The following is a 15,901-nucleotide window of genomic DNA, read 5'->3' on the forward strand; positions in this document are numbered from 1 at the left end:
CATTCAGAATTCGCGAGTGCCAAAAAACACGCGTAGATGTACTAACTGGGGAGTGTCTGTGTGGGATGAATGGGGCCGAGCCAGAAATGAACGAGTCGAGAAGCACGGGGTAAGCAGTAGTGACGTGTTCACATTTGTTTCCAGATTATGCAGCGAACTTTGTGTACGTGAACTTTCATTTTGGTTGTGTCGCTTTGTTGTCGAGGCTCGTCGACAAGACGGAACAGAATATCCATCTAATAGCCTGCGTGTGCTTTGTAGCGCAATTCAGAGATATTTACGTGACGAATGCAAAAGAGTTGACTTGTGCTTTATGGATACACATGCTCGGGAATTTATGGAATTCCATCACACCCTGGACGGTGTAATGAAGAGTATAGACAGACGGGGAATAGGTGTTATTAAACGTCAAGCTGAACCATACACAGATGATGATGAAAACAAATTGTGGGATAAGGTTTTTTTCCAGAGAGTCTGCTACAAATTTGAGTTATGCGGTCTACTTTTATGTGTGTAAAGTGTTCGCTCTCCGAGCAGTCGACGAACATAGTAAACTTACAGCCGAACAGTTCGTACAAGGATCAGACAATCAAGCTGACTATATTGAATTTAATGGTAGACCGTGTAAAAATAATCAAGGAGGACTGTATTACTCGCGGAAAATCCCGTATAAAAATGTGCGCCAATACGGCGATCCTTCCAACACGCGTTGTGTTGTTCAGTTATTAAAACGTTATTTGCAATGTATTCCACCGAAAGGTCCCTTCTACCGACGTCCACTGACGTCCAGCGGAGGGCTCAAATTTTCTAAACAGAAGATTAGAGTAAATACTTTACGATAATATCCAAAAAGAATGTGTGATCTGGCTGGAATAGATGGGTATCATATTGGACACTCGGGTAAGGTAAGTTTGTCTCAAGTGATTCTGGGGTGGGTGGGATCTTGGGATGGGTTCAAATGTGTTTGAATTTCGCTGATTGAAAACAAATATTGTACATTGTGAAAACGTATTTCAAACGCGATGCAAATAAATGTCGGTATATTTGCTTCTCAAATCATTCTTTTCATTCTTTTAGGTTACTGCGGCGACTTCGTTGTATGAAAAAGGCTTTGATGAGCAACTAATCAAAGAACGCACTGGTCACAGATCGGATGATGGGTTGAGAACATATAAACGAACAAGTAACTCTCTTCAGAAAATCGTATCTGATGCTCTCCAACCTCCACTACCGAAAGCAAGTACTTCAGCCATCGTAATTGACGATTCCGATTCCGTACACAAGCTTAAGGTTGAAAAATATGAACAACCACCGCCTGAACCAGTGACTGCAACATCACATGCAGAATTCAGAGAAATGTGTCGTTCAAATGATTGTTGTTCTAAACAAAATAAAATTATGATCCAGGACGGAAACAAATGTGTCAATATTGAATTGTAGTGTTGTAGTATTTTTTCCCCATAGAAAGTATAATTAAATTAGTGCGATTTGCACCCTCATTGTGATTTGTGTAATTAAATGCATATACTTAATTTGTAATGCAAATTGTAAACGGTAACGCTTTGATTGATGTGCAAATTGTAAACTTCTATTGATATGTTAATTGTAAACGCTACACTTTTGATACAAAGTGTAGCATTTACACTTTGCATATTAATGAAAGTGTGACCGTTTACACTTTGCATATTTGCGAATGCGTTGCTTTTTACAATTTGCATATAAATTCACCCTGTTTGCAAGAATAAATCGTTGTCGAGAACAATGATGCACGTGACCAAGAGTGGTATAAATATACATATATATGCACATAACAAAAGAACACTTGCTTCAAAGACATATCACCATTCGAACAATTAAATATAAATGTCCCACAAATCCATTGGTTGATAAGCCCTATTTTTGAAACCATGGAAATATATGCCTAGCAATATTTGGATCAAAGTTTGGAGTCCTAACTTTAGCAGTATAACATTTGGAAATAATTGTATATTCCTGATCGAATATGGGAGTTTGTGCCTGGGAGAAGCACATGTTTTTCTTTGCGATGGGGACAAATGCCCGTACCCGTAATTTAAATTTAATTTAAAATAATTTCATCACCGATGGAAAGGAAGACGTGAAATAAAACTAATGTGGAATGCAGTCAATAGGAATCAACCTCATGTCTATGTGCCAACTTGGACAAATGGAATGCTGTTTCAGTCTACATTCAGGAACCAATTGAATGTTTAATAAGCAATTAATAAAGACAAACGTGAACAATTAGCATAACAACTGAAATATGTTTGTAACTGCCGTATGAACCTTCTTTTATTCATGTTTCTATCTAACCAGAGATATTAATATGCTACAGTATATCTTGTTGAAATGCTGTTACTGTATGTTGCTACCTCAAGAAGAAATATATTTCGTTTTCAAATTAAAAAAATATTAGTTTTATAACAGTCTGTATCGTGATATTTGTAATGCTTAATGTTTCCAAATTAATTTGTTTAAGTTATTACATACTATTTATGGTATTGGACGGTTTAATGTTTTTTATTTAGTTTATTGCGATGCCATAACTACAGGCTGTCTATCTTGTTCCAACATGTAGCCAACATCATGTCTCATATTCTCAAGAATAGTGGCAATGATTTCTGACTGTCTATGCGTCAGAAAATCACTCTCCAATTTACCTGTAAGAGAAAAATAATTTGAATTATTTGTTTTTTTTAGTTAATCCTCAAAATTCAACTTTAGTAACTTTTCATAAATGAAACCTCTAAACATTTGCCTGATTTTTTTTCAAAAATCAAATATAAAAAAACTAATTATTCGACTTTCTTTGCAGGCGTTCGATTCGCGTACAGAAATTCTATATCACTACATATATTTGCCAGAACAAGAACTGGTTCCATTTTTATCGTATTTTTGTAATCCCCGGGCTTGCACCAGTTTCAAGATGCTGCTCATAAGCATGGCTGTTACATTTGAAACATGTAATTACCTATACTGAGTACGCCAATTTTAAATGATCATTCTATTACAAAATTTAATATGAAACAGTACCAATGATATTTATTTGCGTTTTTTTATTAAAGCTATAAAGTGTTCGAGAAGGCACCATGATATTGATATTCTTGGATTCATATATACAACAGTACCCCCTAGTAACACCATAGGCATAAAATTATATGCATTAAATCAATGTTATATGTAAAGCTGCAGATTACACACATACCTTCTGATACACATTTCCTGACTGCCTCGGCTTCATACCTCAAGCCACTGCTATTTGTAAAGTTTAACTTTAATGGTGGATCTGGTAGAGGGAATTCCTTGATCTCTTGGCCCTGGTCACTATTGACTATTATCTTTGTTGGACACCAAAATGGGAAGGGCACCTACAAAAAAAAACATAACAAGCTTCATGTAATATGTCCATATTCGCATTATCTCAAATTGACTGTTTCTTCTACAGATGGCACATTTGGTGCTCTATGATACACAGTATGTCTAGTTTTGCTGGGAAATGCTGGTGAAAAAGCATGGAGAATAATGATACGAGTAGAACAGATTTCCTGCAAACAGGAAGAAACAAAGACGCATACATGCAAGAAGGTTTGAATCAAATTGACTTTATTCTTATTTTATTGGACTAATTGTTATGCTTATGATTAGAGTTAATCAGGATATCGAATCCAAAGTCTGAAATATCATCAGTAAGCAGCCTCTCGGCTAAGATGGCTCTGCTGTTAGCAATGCCCATTTCAATTAAAGAACTAAAGATATTTGAAAATGAACAAATCTGAGAGAGGTCTACCTATACATGTAACTATATGTATAGTATCAAAGCAATCAGATTTTCGGTTTTCAACAAGATAATGAAAATATTACTTTTTAACAGAAATGACAAAAATATTCATTAAAGCTAGAGAATTGAAGATATCATCATGAAATGAACAAATCTGAGAGAGGTCTACGAGTAGTACCAATTTGTATAATATCAAAGCAATCATACTTGCAGTTTTAACAAGAAATCAAAAATATCACTTTTTACCAAAAACAACAAAAATATTCATCAAAATTAGGGAATTAAAGATATCATCACAAAACAAATCAAAGAGAAGTCTGCCCAAGGAACATACATGTATCAAGCCTTAAGAATTGTAGTTTTCAAGAAATCAAAAATGTAAAAATTCAACATGGGTGACGGACAACAATCACTCCGCTTGAAAAAGTTGAAACATATGCATATTTGCTTTGCTTACATTAATTGATCCTTTGGTGCCAACAATACTAGCTTCACTATTAGTATTAACTCTCCCATGACTTGTGACCACAGCTAATCTATTGCCTGTGTACTGTAATATAGCCACAGCACTCTCATCGACACCTGGGAAGAATAATAATAGTCAATTAAAACATGTCATATTGTACAAAATTTCAGTGTCTACCAATATCTGAAATCTTCATAGAAAAAACTTGAAGTATTTATAGTTTCACACAGGTGTACCCTTAATAAAGATCACTCATTGTCATTGATTATAATTTTAAATATAATGTGCTAGGAATTGCATTGGTGAACACGTAGAAAACAAGCCATGCATGGCACAGTCCCCGTTAGTTATCAATTTAAGATGTATAGTTTTGTTTATGGTAATATAGCTGGAATATAACCATGTCAGGAATATGTCCATATTGAGAGGTATTGCTCTGGAACAGCATTCAAAATCAACCATTTTGAATACATGTATGTATATATAACATGATATAAAATTTGAACATAATCAGTCAAAGCATTTAAGAGACATGGCTCTAGAAGCCCAATCATTAAAACAAAATGACCGCCAGTCAGCCATTTTTAATTCAATCTGAAAAATAAAATGACGTGCATCAGGAACCCGTAATGTCTAATGTTCAAACCAAGTTTGAACGAAATCCATCCATAAATGCTTGATATTTGATAATTTGTTAGCACAAAAATGACCACCATTCGGCTATTTTGAATAGGATCGTCGAACCAATATATCTGTTTATCCTATGACATGATGTATAATGAATATTTAAAATTTGAACAAAATCAGTCAAAACAAGTCGGAGATATAGGTCTAGAAGCCCATTCATTAAAACAAAATGGCCACCAGTCGGCCATTTTGAATCTTATCTGAAAAACAAAATTATTTGCATCAAGATTCCATAATGTCTAATGTATATACCAAGTTTGAACAAAATCCATCTGTAAACAGCCAAGAAGTTCTTGATTTTTAGGATTTTTTAGCACAAAAATGGCCGCCATTCGGCCATCTTGAATCGGATCGTAAAACAAAATGATGTGCATCAAGGTTCTATAATGTCCAACATATATACAAGGTTTGAACAAAATCCATCTGTAAAGAGCTGGGAAATGCTTGATTTTGATGATTTTTAGCACAAAAATGGCCGCCATTCGACTATCTTGAATCAGATCGTGAAACAAATTGACGTGCATATGTATAATATCATATATGATGTATGTGTGAAGTTTGATTGTGATTGGTCCGGGCATTTCTAAGATAAGGTCCGGACGTACGCACGCACGCACGCACGGAGGTCAAAACATAAGTCCCCGTTTTCGGACTGCGTCCGAACGGGGACTAACTAGAGTTTGAAATTATAATGTCTATTGCTTTCAAAACAAGTTATACACACAAGTTGCTAATTCAGTGAGCCAGAGCCTCTGCTTAACTTGATGAATGGTCATGTGACTGTCATTTGACCGTTTTATAAAACTTTAAAGATGATTTTAATATTTAAGGAATGAAATTGTCATTATCATTTAATTGTATATTTGTGATTTGCAGTCTGATTTATTCCACAGCTCTTGTGCAAGCAGCTCAGTTTAAATCTGAAATCGTCTAATGAAAATTATGAACATTTGTTTCACATTAAACTAATCACGCCTGCAGATTACCCCAGAGCATCTATATACCAAATTTCAATGGAATATGATAATTTAGTACTTGTGATATCAATGGTAAAGCAGACAATGTACTAATTATTATATATATTAGATAATGTGCCCAGATTTTAACCCAAAGACAGAAACTGCGTTAACTCCCATTGTGGGCACGGAAGTAGACAATTATTGTATATTTACAGTTTCTTGTCTGTGGAGTATCTCAGATATGTCCCAAGTATAATGTATGTTAAGTGGTTACGTTTATTTAAATAAAACGTAACAAAGTAGAAATATCATCATTCAAATTGTAACTTAACATAAACATAGTTGAACTCTGGTGACCTTGCCCTTTGTTATATAATATTATTCCCTTTATCATAGTTTGTATGAATATGCATTGTCATATTTAATTTTGAACTCGGGGAAGACTTTGTACTTATGAATATGGTGACCAAGTTTGATAAAGTTTGGAATAGAATTAGTAAAGTTATTGTGCACACAAGAACAATTATCAACAACGATGACGCCGCCGCCGCCAACAACGCCGGACAGAAATTTTTCCCTTAATATACCTTTCCCTTCCATCTTTAATGGTACAGGTAAGGTAAAAATGTTTGAGATGCTTAGGTTTAGTAAAGATAAGTTAAAGTAAATTAATATAAATAACATATCATACTCTTCACATATTCAAAATTAAGCAAATTTAAGTGTAAGTTGAATGAGTAGGGGAAGGAGAACTCAATAAATATGTCAAATAGTAAGTCGTTAAGTTGGATTGACTTCACAGCCCTCCAGATTGCAAACATTCTGGTCGCCATGGCGTTTAATTAAATGAATGGCGATTCAAAAAAATATGTAGGACACCATGTACCACATAGTGAATCAGTGTCGAATGATAGTGTTGAAACTCCATGAAAAATCTAAATTTTGACCGGTTTTAAATAATTCGTATTGAAAATCTTACATGTTTTTAGAGTACAAAATTAAGGTGCATTTTCGAACGGTCAAATTTTTTCAGAATAGAAATCAGCAAATCAAAAAAATGGGGATGATAGGCAGTGTGCGTTGTTAGTTTTTAAAAAATGGAATGTCCGTCAAATTGATGTAAACTTACCCTTGTTTCAGGGTAAAAGCAAAGGTCGTAGCCGAGTTGTAGGCTAAACAACTCAAAATCAAAACAGTCATCAATCAGTATGTATTATGTCAAGGAAAACAAAACATCAAGATGTGGAAAAGAGGTCAGCACAATACTAATGAGTCAAAAGAGTTGTTACGGTATCAAGTTACCATCGCTCTGTGATTTTTCATGGAAATTATTTGCTTGTTTTCAATTAATTTTAACAGTTGTTTGCTTCATTGAATTAAACTGAGTTCGTCCAGTTACGAACAAAGCTGTCTCTCACCACCTAGGAAAACTTGCGAATGTTCGAAATACAGGTACAAAAGATACATGAAAGTTTAGCAACTGAGACAGTTTGTATTTCCCTGACCCAGTGCAATATATCCGGTTATAATCAAAACTCCTTATTTGTCCTTATTGAGGGACGAGATTCTGCCATAAATTTGCCCTGGGCCATTAAACGGCAGTTTGGATTAAAAAAATAAAATGAGAATTAAAAAATAAAATAAAATGGGAATTTCAAGGTGTATTTTGCCATAATTTTTCGGACATTTCATTCATTCCTGACGCCTAAAATTGAGTAAGTTTCACCCATAGTTATTGATGCCTATTCAAGAGTATGATGTTTATTGTTTCTACTAGACTAGCTTGAATAACGGCGCCAATTGGTGAACTTTGTTTTGACAATGAGCAGTTATCACTGTAATCAATGTTAAATTATTTTTCAAATGCTCAGTTTATTTTTTGAAAACAACTAATTTTTTGATTTAAAAAAAAAAATATGCCATTTTCCCATCAAAATCCAAGCCAAAAGATCGGACTACATCAGCAAGTCTTTTCCATGTTATCGTACATTCAATAACATTTAACATATTTAAATGAGCTATGGTAATTTGAACACGTTGACATCATCCAGTTTAGTTTCTCTGTGATACTTTTTGATTTAGTACCATATGCTTGAATAAATACTTAAATTGAAACATAATTCTGTGTAGTCTGTAAAACATAATAAATTCTGGCGACCTACAATTTTGTACTTGGCTACTAAATTTTCCAGCTGGCCGCCAAAAGTTTGAACTTGGAGGGCTGCTTCACAGACGTGGGAATTGTGTAGTTAATACTTGGAAAGATGATTAGCATTTTAAACCTACCATTTTCATTATTTTAACACAACTGCACTGAAATATGAAAAGTCTACAAATTTATATGTGTATGAAGATCACAGAATGAGCACAGACCTTAAATATTTAAGATATTACCTTCGTCTGGAGTTAAACTTCCCCGTGTTGTAATTTTGGGTATTTCGTCTCCATATATCATCACAGCAAGTTGTACGGGATAAATTCCAAGATCTAAAATAGTACCACCCGCCATTTCTATGGCAACAGATAAAAAACACACTAAATCAGCTGGCATGCGATGCAAGTTGATGCGACTACGTACTGTCCGAGGACATACTCTGCAGGGTCTTCGTAATAACAGATAACGAAATTACTGTAGAATACTATATTTTCGCTTGGAATTTATTTTTGCTATTTTCGCTGGAGGGATGATTCCGTGAAAATAAAATCCACCGAATATACTTTTTTTTCTATATTTCACATTAAACTGATTAAAAATCAGTGAAAATAAATTCCATACAAAATGCCCGAAAAGCCTTTTCAGCGAAAATTAATTCCAGCGAAAATAAAGTATTCCACAGTAAGTATTTTTTCCCCCTTATAGTGGGTACAGTGTACTCAAATGTTTATTATGTTTGGATTTAATCAACACTTTTTTTTGTTTTTTTACATTTTGTAAGAGTAAAAAAGCTGAGACCAATGATTAAACCATGAAGCAAATGTTACATGTTTGGTGAGAACACTGTTTACAAATACATTTTTCTGATACAGCTGTTCATTTTATAATAATATTTTGACCTGAGTTTATCGCGAAGATGCCGCAAAGTAAGTATGCAGACAGTACATGGTTGCAACAACCTCCGCTACAAGAAAGCCAATACTCCCAATGTACATTCCAACTGCTTGATTTAGGAAGCCCAGAGTGGAACAAAATGTAGAAAGTTATTAGAACTTTCTCGCTATTCACTTCGCTGCGCAGCAATAAATGAATTTCAAAATAATAAGTTAGATTGTAGAAATCAGTTGTATTTTTTTAAACACGTTCATTTTCAATGAGAAAGCCATTTTGAAAATATTGCATAATCACGTTCATTACTGTGGAATACTTTATTTTTGCTGGAATTTATTTTCGCTGAATAAGGCTTTTTGGGCGTTTTGCTTGGAATTTATTTTCACTGATTTTTGATGAGATTAATGTAAAATATAGGAAAAAATGTATATTCACTGGATTTTATTTTCACGGAATCATCCCTTCAGCAAAAATAGCGAAAATAAATTCCAAGCAAAAATAAAGTATTCTACAGTATTTCGCATTTCCTAATTCGGTACTATGCAGATACCACAAAATGACAGCATAGTGTATTACGGCAATACAATAATAGAAGTATGAATAAAACAATATGTCAAAATATGAAACATGAAAGCCTGTTTCTGCATCTTAGTAACATTCTGTGATGTAACTCTGCCTCCAAGAATAGCCATGAATGGAAGTGAACACACAAAGGCTCGGATCAAATATTTTCGTGACCACAAGCATTAAAAAGTAAATTAGACAAATTATCGGCATTCTCACCCTTTTTGGCCAATCTTGGTACATCTAGCAAGTCTTTAATACCAAAATCAGCGTACACATATTTGACATCACCAATCTTACCAGAATTGACGATACTGCGAATCTCTTCATACGCTGGGAAAAAGCGAGACCAAATTGCCTAAAAATTATAGAATACAATAAAAAAAATTGCATATTATGTAATCAACTGGTTCACAGACTAATTTGAGTATATATGTAAATTAAAGCCATTCTTATTGACTGCTGTAAATTCCAACCAATCTAATTTGCATATTCACCTGTGAATGAGATGATTGATTGTTTTTCATTTTACTTCATCGACCTGCAAGGTCAATTTGTTGATGTTTGTGTTTTTGACACCAGAATGACAAAGGTACAAGAGGATATCAACAGTTTTACCCTGTCTGTATGTATGTCTGTGTGTCCTCTCCACTGACAAATTTCAAAAACTGAGGCTTAATCTTGATTGTGATAGCATGATGAATTATTGTTCCGTTAATTATATTTCAGTCGTAAATTATTCAAGTCTTAATTTCTTTAAATTTGTTCACTGAAATAACAATACTAGGTAAAAGTTTCATACCTCTGTAACATGATGAAAGTTTGTTAACATGAGTGCAATGATATTATTATAAATATGCACTGTGTTAAATAAAACTCATCAATTGTAAACTATTTAAAAATCACAAACTCAGGTTAATTTGGGTTCAGTTTAAAAATAGATTTGAACAAATTGACAAAAAATATCTGAAAATACGTTGAAATTGTTGATGATAATGACACAAGTGTTTAGGAAAGGCAATATACCAAATGAGTCCCAGCTAGAAGTTAAAGAGCGGTTGTCATGACACCATACCCTGCTTGATGTTGGACCCATATTGATGCACATAATGCGAGTGAAATACATTGTTTACACAAAATTCAAAGACGTGCTGAATGACAACCATTGCTCTTTCAGTTTTGCACATACTGCTCTGTACATACCTCCATGCAGAACAGCTTCTTTTCCTTTGCCAGAGAGAGCACTTCCTTAGTTTCACGAAGATTAACACCAAGTGGTTTTTCACAAAGGACAGATTTACCACAATTTAACATCATTTTACTCAACCCTACATGCTGGGTATTAATGGCACCAATGTAAACCACATCTGAAAAAACAATGTCATAAAAATTGATAAATAATGATAAGTATTATCGCTTTCACTTTTGAGAATAGCCTATTTCACAAAAAGTGACAAAGACAAATGTTCATCCATCCATAATCAGCCCCCAAATTAAATAAAGAAACTTAGTGAATAGAAAATTATCATCACAATAAAAAAAAGGAAAAAAATCTGACAGTGATTCACCCAAGGGGTCTACATACCAAAAACTTTGATGTGAATATTTTCAACTCGCAATACAAACAAATGTATGTATGAATGTGTATATGGCAGTCTTTTTTTTTCTATGTCATATATTAGCCGACTTCACTAACGTACCTGTCTAGCATAATACATGTAAAGAACCAAAGAAAGCTTAGAAAGAACTCTTGTGTGCTTGAGAATATTGGAGACACATTACATTTAATTAAAAATTTAAGATTCGCCTTTCAAACTAGAAGCTTGGCAACTAATATTTGTGATTCACATTATCAGAATTTGTAATTGATGCAGAAAATACATTTGATTTGTTATCCATGGTTTTTTAGTCTAATTAATTCTAGAGAACCTCTGTGATGATTTAAATCTAATTTTTTTAGATATCACGAAATGGGCTACCGGTAATAATAGATAATCAATATGCATGTTTTTCAACTTCAAACTAATCATGTCTGTGGATTACCTCAATGAAACAAATAAGTTATTATACAAACTAAGCAACTATTATACATAGATTTAGGTCCATATATTGTTTTGGGCGAACATGTACAATGTTTCATTATAAAGTGATGATTCATTCTAACTAAATTAGTGGGAAGCTTAAAAGTTAATTATTATGCCAATTAGGTAATATAAACCCAAAACTAATGAAATCGTCTCATTGTGTTAATAATTAGTACTTGTGATGTCAGTGTGAAAGATGGAAATGAACAGACACACGCATACAGACAGGCTAACTGCAAAGATTCCCATATGGTGCTTTGCACACAAGGCTCAAAAACGTGTGAATACAAACTCAATGTATCCATGTCATCAGAGAAAAATATGCTGGTACCATGGAAACTTGATAGAATGGATATGATTATCATGTGGATTGTGGATGTTCTAGTCAGTGCGATATCTCACAAATTCTCAAATACTGAAGGCATATCAACATCAACATATGGGTAGTTATTTTTTTAAATAATTATTGTTTACAACAAATAATTATTTTAAGAAATTCAGCGACTACATCCATATTATATTTTTAATCTGTCTATGCCCATGATTTTCCCATCAAAACATGTTTTTTTTTTTCTTTTTTTGTTAATTTTTCATCAAAATTCACCATTATAGAAAATGTTTTCACATGAAAGGTGAAATTCAACTTCTTCTTCGAAACGGCAAGTCAGAATGTTTTCAAATTTGATATGAAAGTACCTTGGATAGTTCTTTCTCAGATTTGTTCATTTCATGTCAAAATCTCAAATTCATTTTTGGTAAAAAGTGATATTTTCGACTTCTTGTTAAAAACCACAAATTCTCTAATTTTGGTGAATATTTTTGTCATTTTTGGTAAAAAGTGATATTTTCGAATTCTTGTTGAAAACAGCAAGTCCCATTGCATTGATACTATGCATATTGTTCATTTTCTAATGATATCTTCAGTTCTTTAATTGAAATGTGCATTGCTAACAGCGGAGCTATCTCAGTCGACAGGCTCCTTGTTTATTTTTTTTAGAAACAAAATTATATTTACTTATGCCGACCACTCATTGAAGAATAAATATACTGGGACATCCATCCTTTTTGGGTAGAGCAAATTCACTACAAATTTATTTTTCTGCATGAAATACAAGCAGTTGTCATTAAAAGTAAAAAAAACAAACTGATGAACATGGCAATTATTGACATATAATATTGGGAATTAGAAAGTGCAAAATTATTCCATAGCTTCTAAAAAAGTACCAGGATGTGTGACCTTTTGAGGTTATGCATAGTACCAGGATGTGCGACCTTTGGGGTCATACATAGGAGTCGTGCAACATTATAGTTCACAGTATATAATAAAAATAACAATAACACTGCCTTTTATTTCTATAGCACTAAATGTGACAGTTAAAATTACAAGCAGATAGATACAACAGCTATAGAAAAGGGGCATCAAGAAGCATTGCTTTTAAGTGTTGCCACCTGTGTACATTGTGACTATTTTTTTTTTTTTTAACTAAACGACAAGATAGGAATGTGATGATTTTTGGTATGGCAAGGTCCTGGTATATAATAATTGACAAAATAAATTTACTGCAAAATAAGTTACTGCAGTTATTGGATATTGTATTTATCTAACAGACTCTTTACATAGAAGTGTTTAAATTTTTTTTGACTATTGCAATATTTAATATCATTTTTGATATTATTCCAAAGCTTGACTCCATAACATGACATACACATTGACTTGAGAGTAGTTCTTCTATATTTCATACAGAAATCTAAATGTTGTCTTGTACTATATCAGCACCATAATATGAAAATTACATATGTGGATGTTTTTTTTAATTTTTACTCTAAAATTTAGTCAAAAAACCTTAAAAAAAAAACTGTTGCACACAATGCTCACAAATGAAACATGAATATTTAATCCAATGTTGACTGTAAATGCAGTTTTCTTTAAGTCTTAATTTCTAAAAATAATTCTTGTTAGAATATAAACACAATTGTCCAATTTTACTTACTGGTGATAAAAATACTATAATGCAGGGGTCTAAATTGCCCGTAGTTCGGTAATTGTCCCCAAACAATTACTTACATCATGGGGCAACCGAATATGTAAAAACTGTTACTCCTTGGGACAACCAATAAAATACACACCACACTTTTAACATAGTCCAATGTTGCATGTACAGTACCAACATCTTCACCTAAAAAAAACCTTGTTTTTAAATTTTTTTTCGAGCAGTTATTTGAAAAGCCAGATCCTTGAATCCTTGAACTTGAATTCAACTGATACTGTGGTTGCTAACTTTTTATTTGTAAATAGGGACAAAAATTGACTGTAAAAGAGCCAACATAAAAGTTTATCAGACAACTGTAATTTTCAGGTGGACAAGCAGATTTTCAGAGAGTTTGTTCCTTTGGAAAACATGTATAATACACATGTAGGAGTGGTTCGAGTAATACCTTCCCACAATGCATAGCAATTGTTTATTTAACTTATTACAGACAACAGCAGTATGAATTGTAAGCACATGGATTTATTTTGGATCGGTTATTATAATATTTATTATTTTTTTTTGCATTTATTGCATCAAATTATGGAAATGAATCAAAGTCCAATTCTAATAAGCATGCTTGAAATATTCCATTATTAGAAAGTTTGGACCAACTTCAAGATTATATGTCTTATATCATGTTAATTATATTTTTATGTATTATGGGTTCATGCCATCAGGATATCGAAAATGAAAAAAATGCACTGTATAAAAGCTTGTGCAGACACAGATTTGACAGATTAATCAGATGCTCTAATTTATGCATTAGCACTCAAGCCTCCTAAATGGACAGAAATCAAACACAACTGTTTGAATTGAATTATAATAATAATATCAAATAACAATATACATCTCTAGTTATTATCCTATCATACCATCACCCATCTTTTCTGGGCTCCTCTCTTCTTGGTTTAATGTTTCGCACATGTTTATGTATTTTCCTGTAATTTTTAATTTTGGACATACATCATTGCATGCCTAGTGATCTTAACATTTTAGAATAAATTAGGGCAAAGTAATATACCAGGGTATTTATAATTATTAAGGCTTTCTTTATATTCACTTTACAAGAATAGAGGGGCACACAGTCTGTGGTTATATTTTTTTTCAAATATACTTTTATGGTAAACATCGTACATATTTATATTTCTTGTTAATATTTTGCGAATGAGTCTTAGATTCAAAGCTTATTATCGAACAACTGAATGTGGAGTAAACATTTTTAGTGATAATTATTATAATACATTAAAAAATCAGAATCAATCAATTGTTACCCCCCACCAAATAATCAGACATCTGGGCTACTCAATGTTTTTTTTTTCTCAATTCAATGCGCTTGTTCCTATTGTATTCTATTTATAAACTCACAGTAGCTGTCAATTCTATTTATAGCCCACAACGTCCCACACCTAGCTCATGACGAATACGAGTTCCAAAAATGTGCGTTATTCACGTGTCATTCTTACCTATATCTTTATCGTTTGCAAGCTCTTCGTACGACCCATACGCCTTGGAAATGGAGAATCTCTCGGCAAACTCCTTGGCACGATCAAGCGATCTGGCAGCCACTGCGACTATGTTATGTTCTTCCGCGTTCAGTGTCTTGAGGGCAACGCAGAAATCGTTGGAAATCATACCAGCACTAGCTATTCCCCATCGTAGGCACGCCATGTTGCTTAATACGTATTTTTCGATACCTAGATTTACTATTTGAACTAATTCTTGTCACGTTTCATGTGTCCCAATCCCTGCTTCGATTTCCGGGTTATAGTTCAGTTTGTTCTGCAGAGATCATTATCAGGTGACCTTTGACCGGGACCCAACTCACAGTGAACAACCGTCCAGTCGTAGTTTTGGCGGAACTATTTTTGTAACTGGGTAATAATATTTAATTTGGCCGAACAATGAAGGGATAGCTCCCTCCGACACGGACCTGAACTTGCGAAGACTTATTTTCCCTGAGTTAGGGATACATAATTAATACACCGTCCCAGTTCCTACAAGTTGCGCTCCAGCGAACAACTTCCCCAGGCTTGCTTCTTGGCGTAGAGATACTGAATTGTTCGAGTTACGGACATCGAGTTCCAAAAATGACCACGCCCATATTTCAGAAACAACCCCCACTTTTGGGAAACCACACCCAAATTGTAATTCGATGTTTAATTAACAGTTAACAGAACTTAAAGTTAAGGGTAACCTATATTTTTATTTTTGTTTTCACAAGTACATACATGAGGCCATTGGCCAGTTTAGTATGCAATAAATTATTACA

At 33.5% G+C, this 15,901-nt stretch overlaps 1 protein-coding gene and 1 pseudogene across 2 annotated transcripts; one reads left to right on the top strand and one right to left on the bottom strand.

The window, feature by feature from the left end:
• The first annotated feature begins 249 nt into the window (after positions 1-249).
• Positions 250-1,463, top strand: LOC146735513 (uncharacterized; annotated as a pseudogene). The gene is made up of 2 exons (XR_014931097.1): positions 250-905; positions 1,078-1,463. The product of XR_014931097.1 is annotated as an uncharacterized LOC146735513 (transcript).
• A 745-nt stretch (positions 1,464-2,208) lies between these two features.
• Positions 2,209-15,409, bottom strand: LOC100369697 (trans-1,2-dihydrobenzene-1,2-diol dehydrogenase-like). Its single transcript, XM_002742390.4, has 7 exons — positions 15,096-15,409; positions 10,722-10,885; positions 9,738-9,876; positions 8,303-8,419; positions 4,254-4,378; positions 3,224-3,386; positions 2,209-2,678 (listed from the first exon to the last, which is right to left on the bottom strand). The coding sequence occupies exons 1-7, from the start codon at positions 15,298-15,300 to the stop codon at positions 2,548-2,550; spliced, it is 1,044 nt and encodes a 347-aa protein (XP_002742436.1). The 5' UTR covers positions 15,301-15,409; the 3' UTR covers positions 2,209-2,547.
• Positions 15,410-15,901: the final 492 nt, after the last annotated feature.

The sequence above is a fragment of the Saccoglossus kowalevskii genome, chromosome 12 (genome assembly GCF_978046115.1).
Source record: "Saccoglossus kowalevskii chromosome 12, keSacKowa6.1, whole genome shotgun sequence".
NCBI classification, from domain to species: Eukaryota; Metazoa; Hemichordata; class Enteropneusta; family Harrimaniidae; genus Saccoglossus; species Saccoglossus kowalevskii.

Coding starts and splice junctions, on each gene's coding strand:
- LOC100369697 (XM_002742390.4), bottom strand. CDS start 15,300: ATGGCGTGCCTACGATGGGGAATAGCTAGTGCTGGTATGATTTCCAAC. Junction 9,877..10,721: donor AGAAGCTGTTCTGCATGGAG/GTATGTACAGAG, acceptor TATAATTTTTAG/GCAATTTGGTCTCGCTTTTT. Junction 2,679..3,223: donor CAGGAAATGTGTATCAGAAG/GTATGTGTGTAA, acceptor TTTCTCTTACAG/GTAAATTGGAGAGTGATTTT.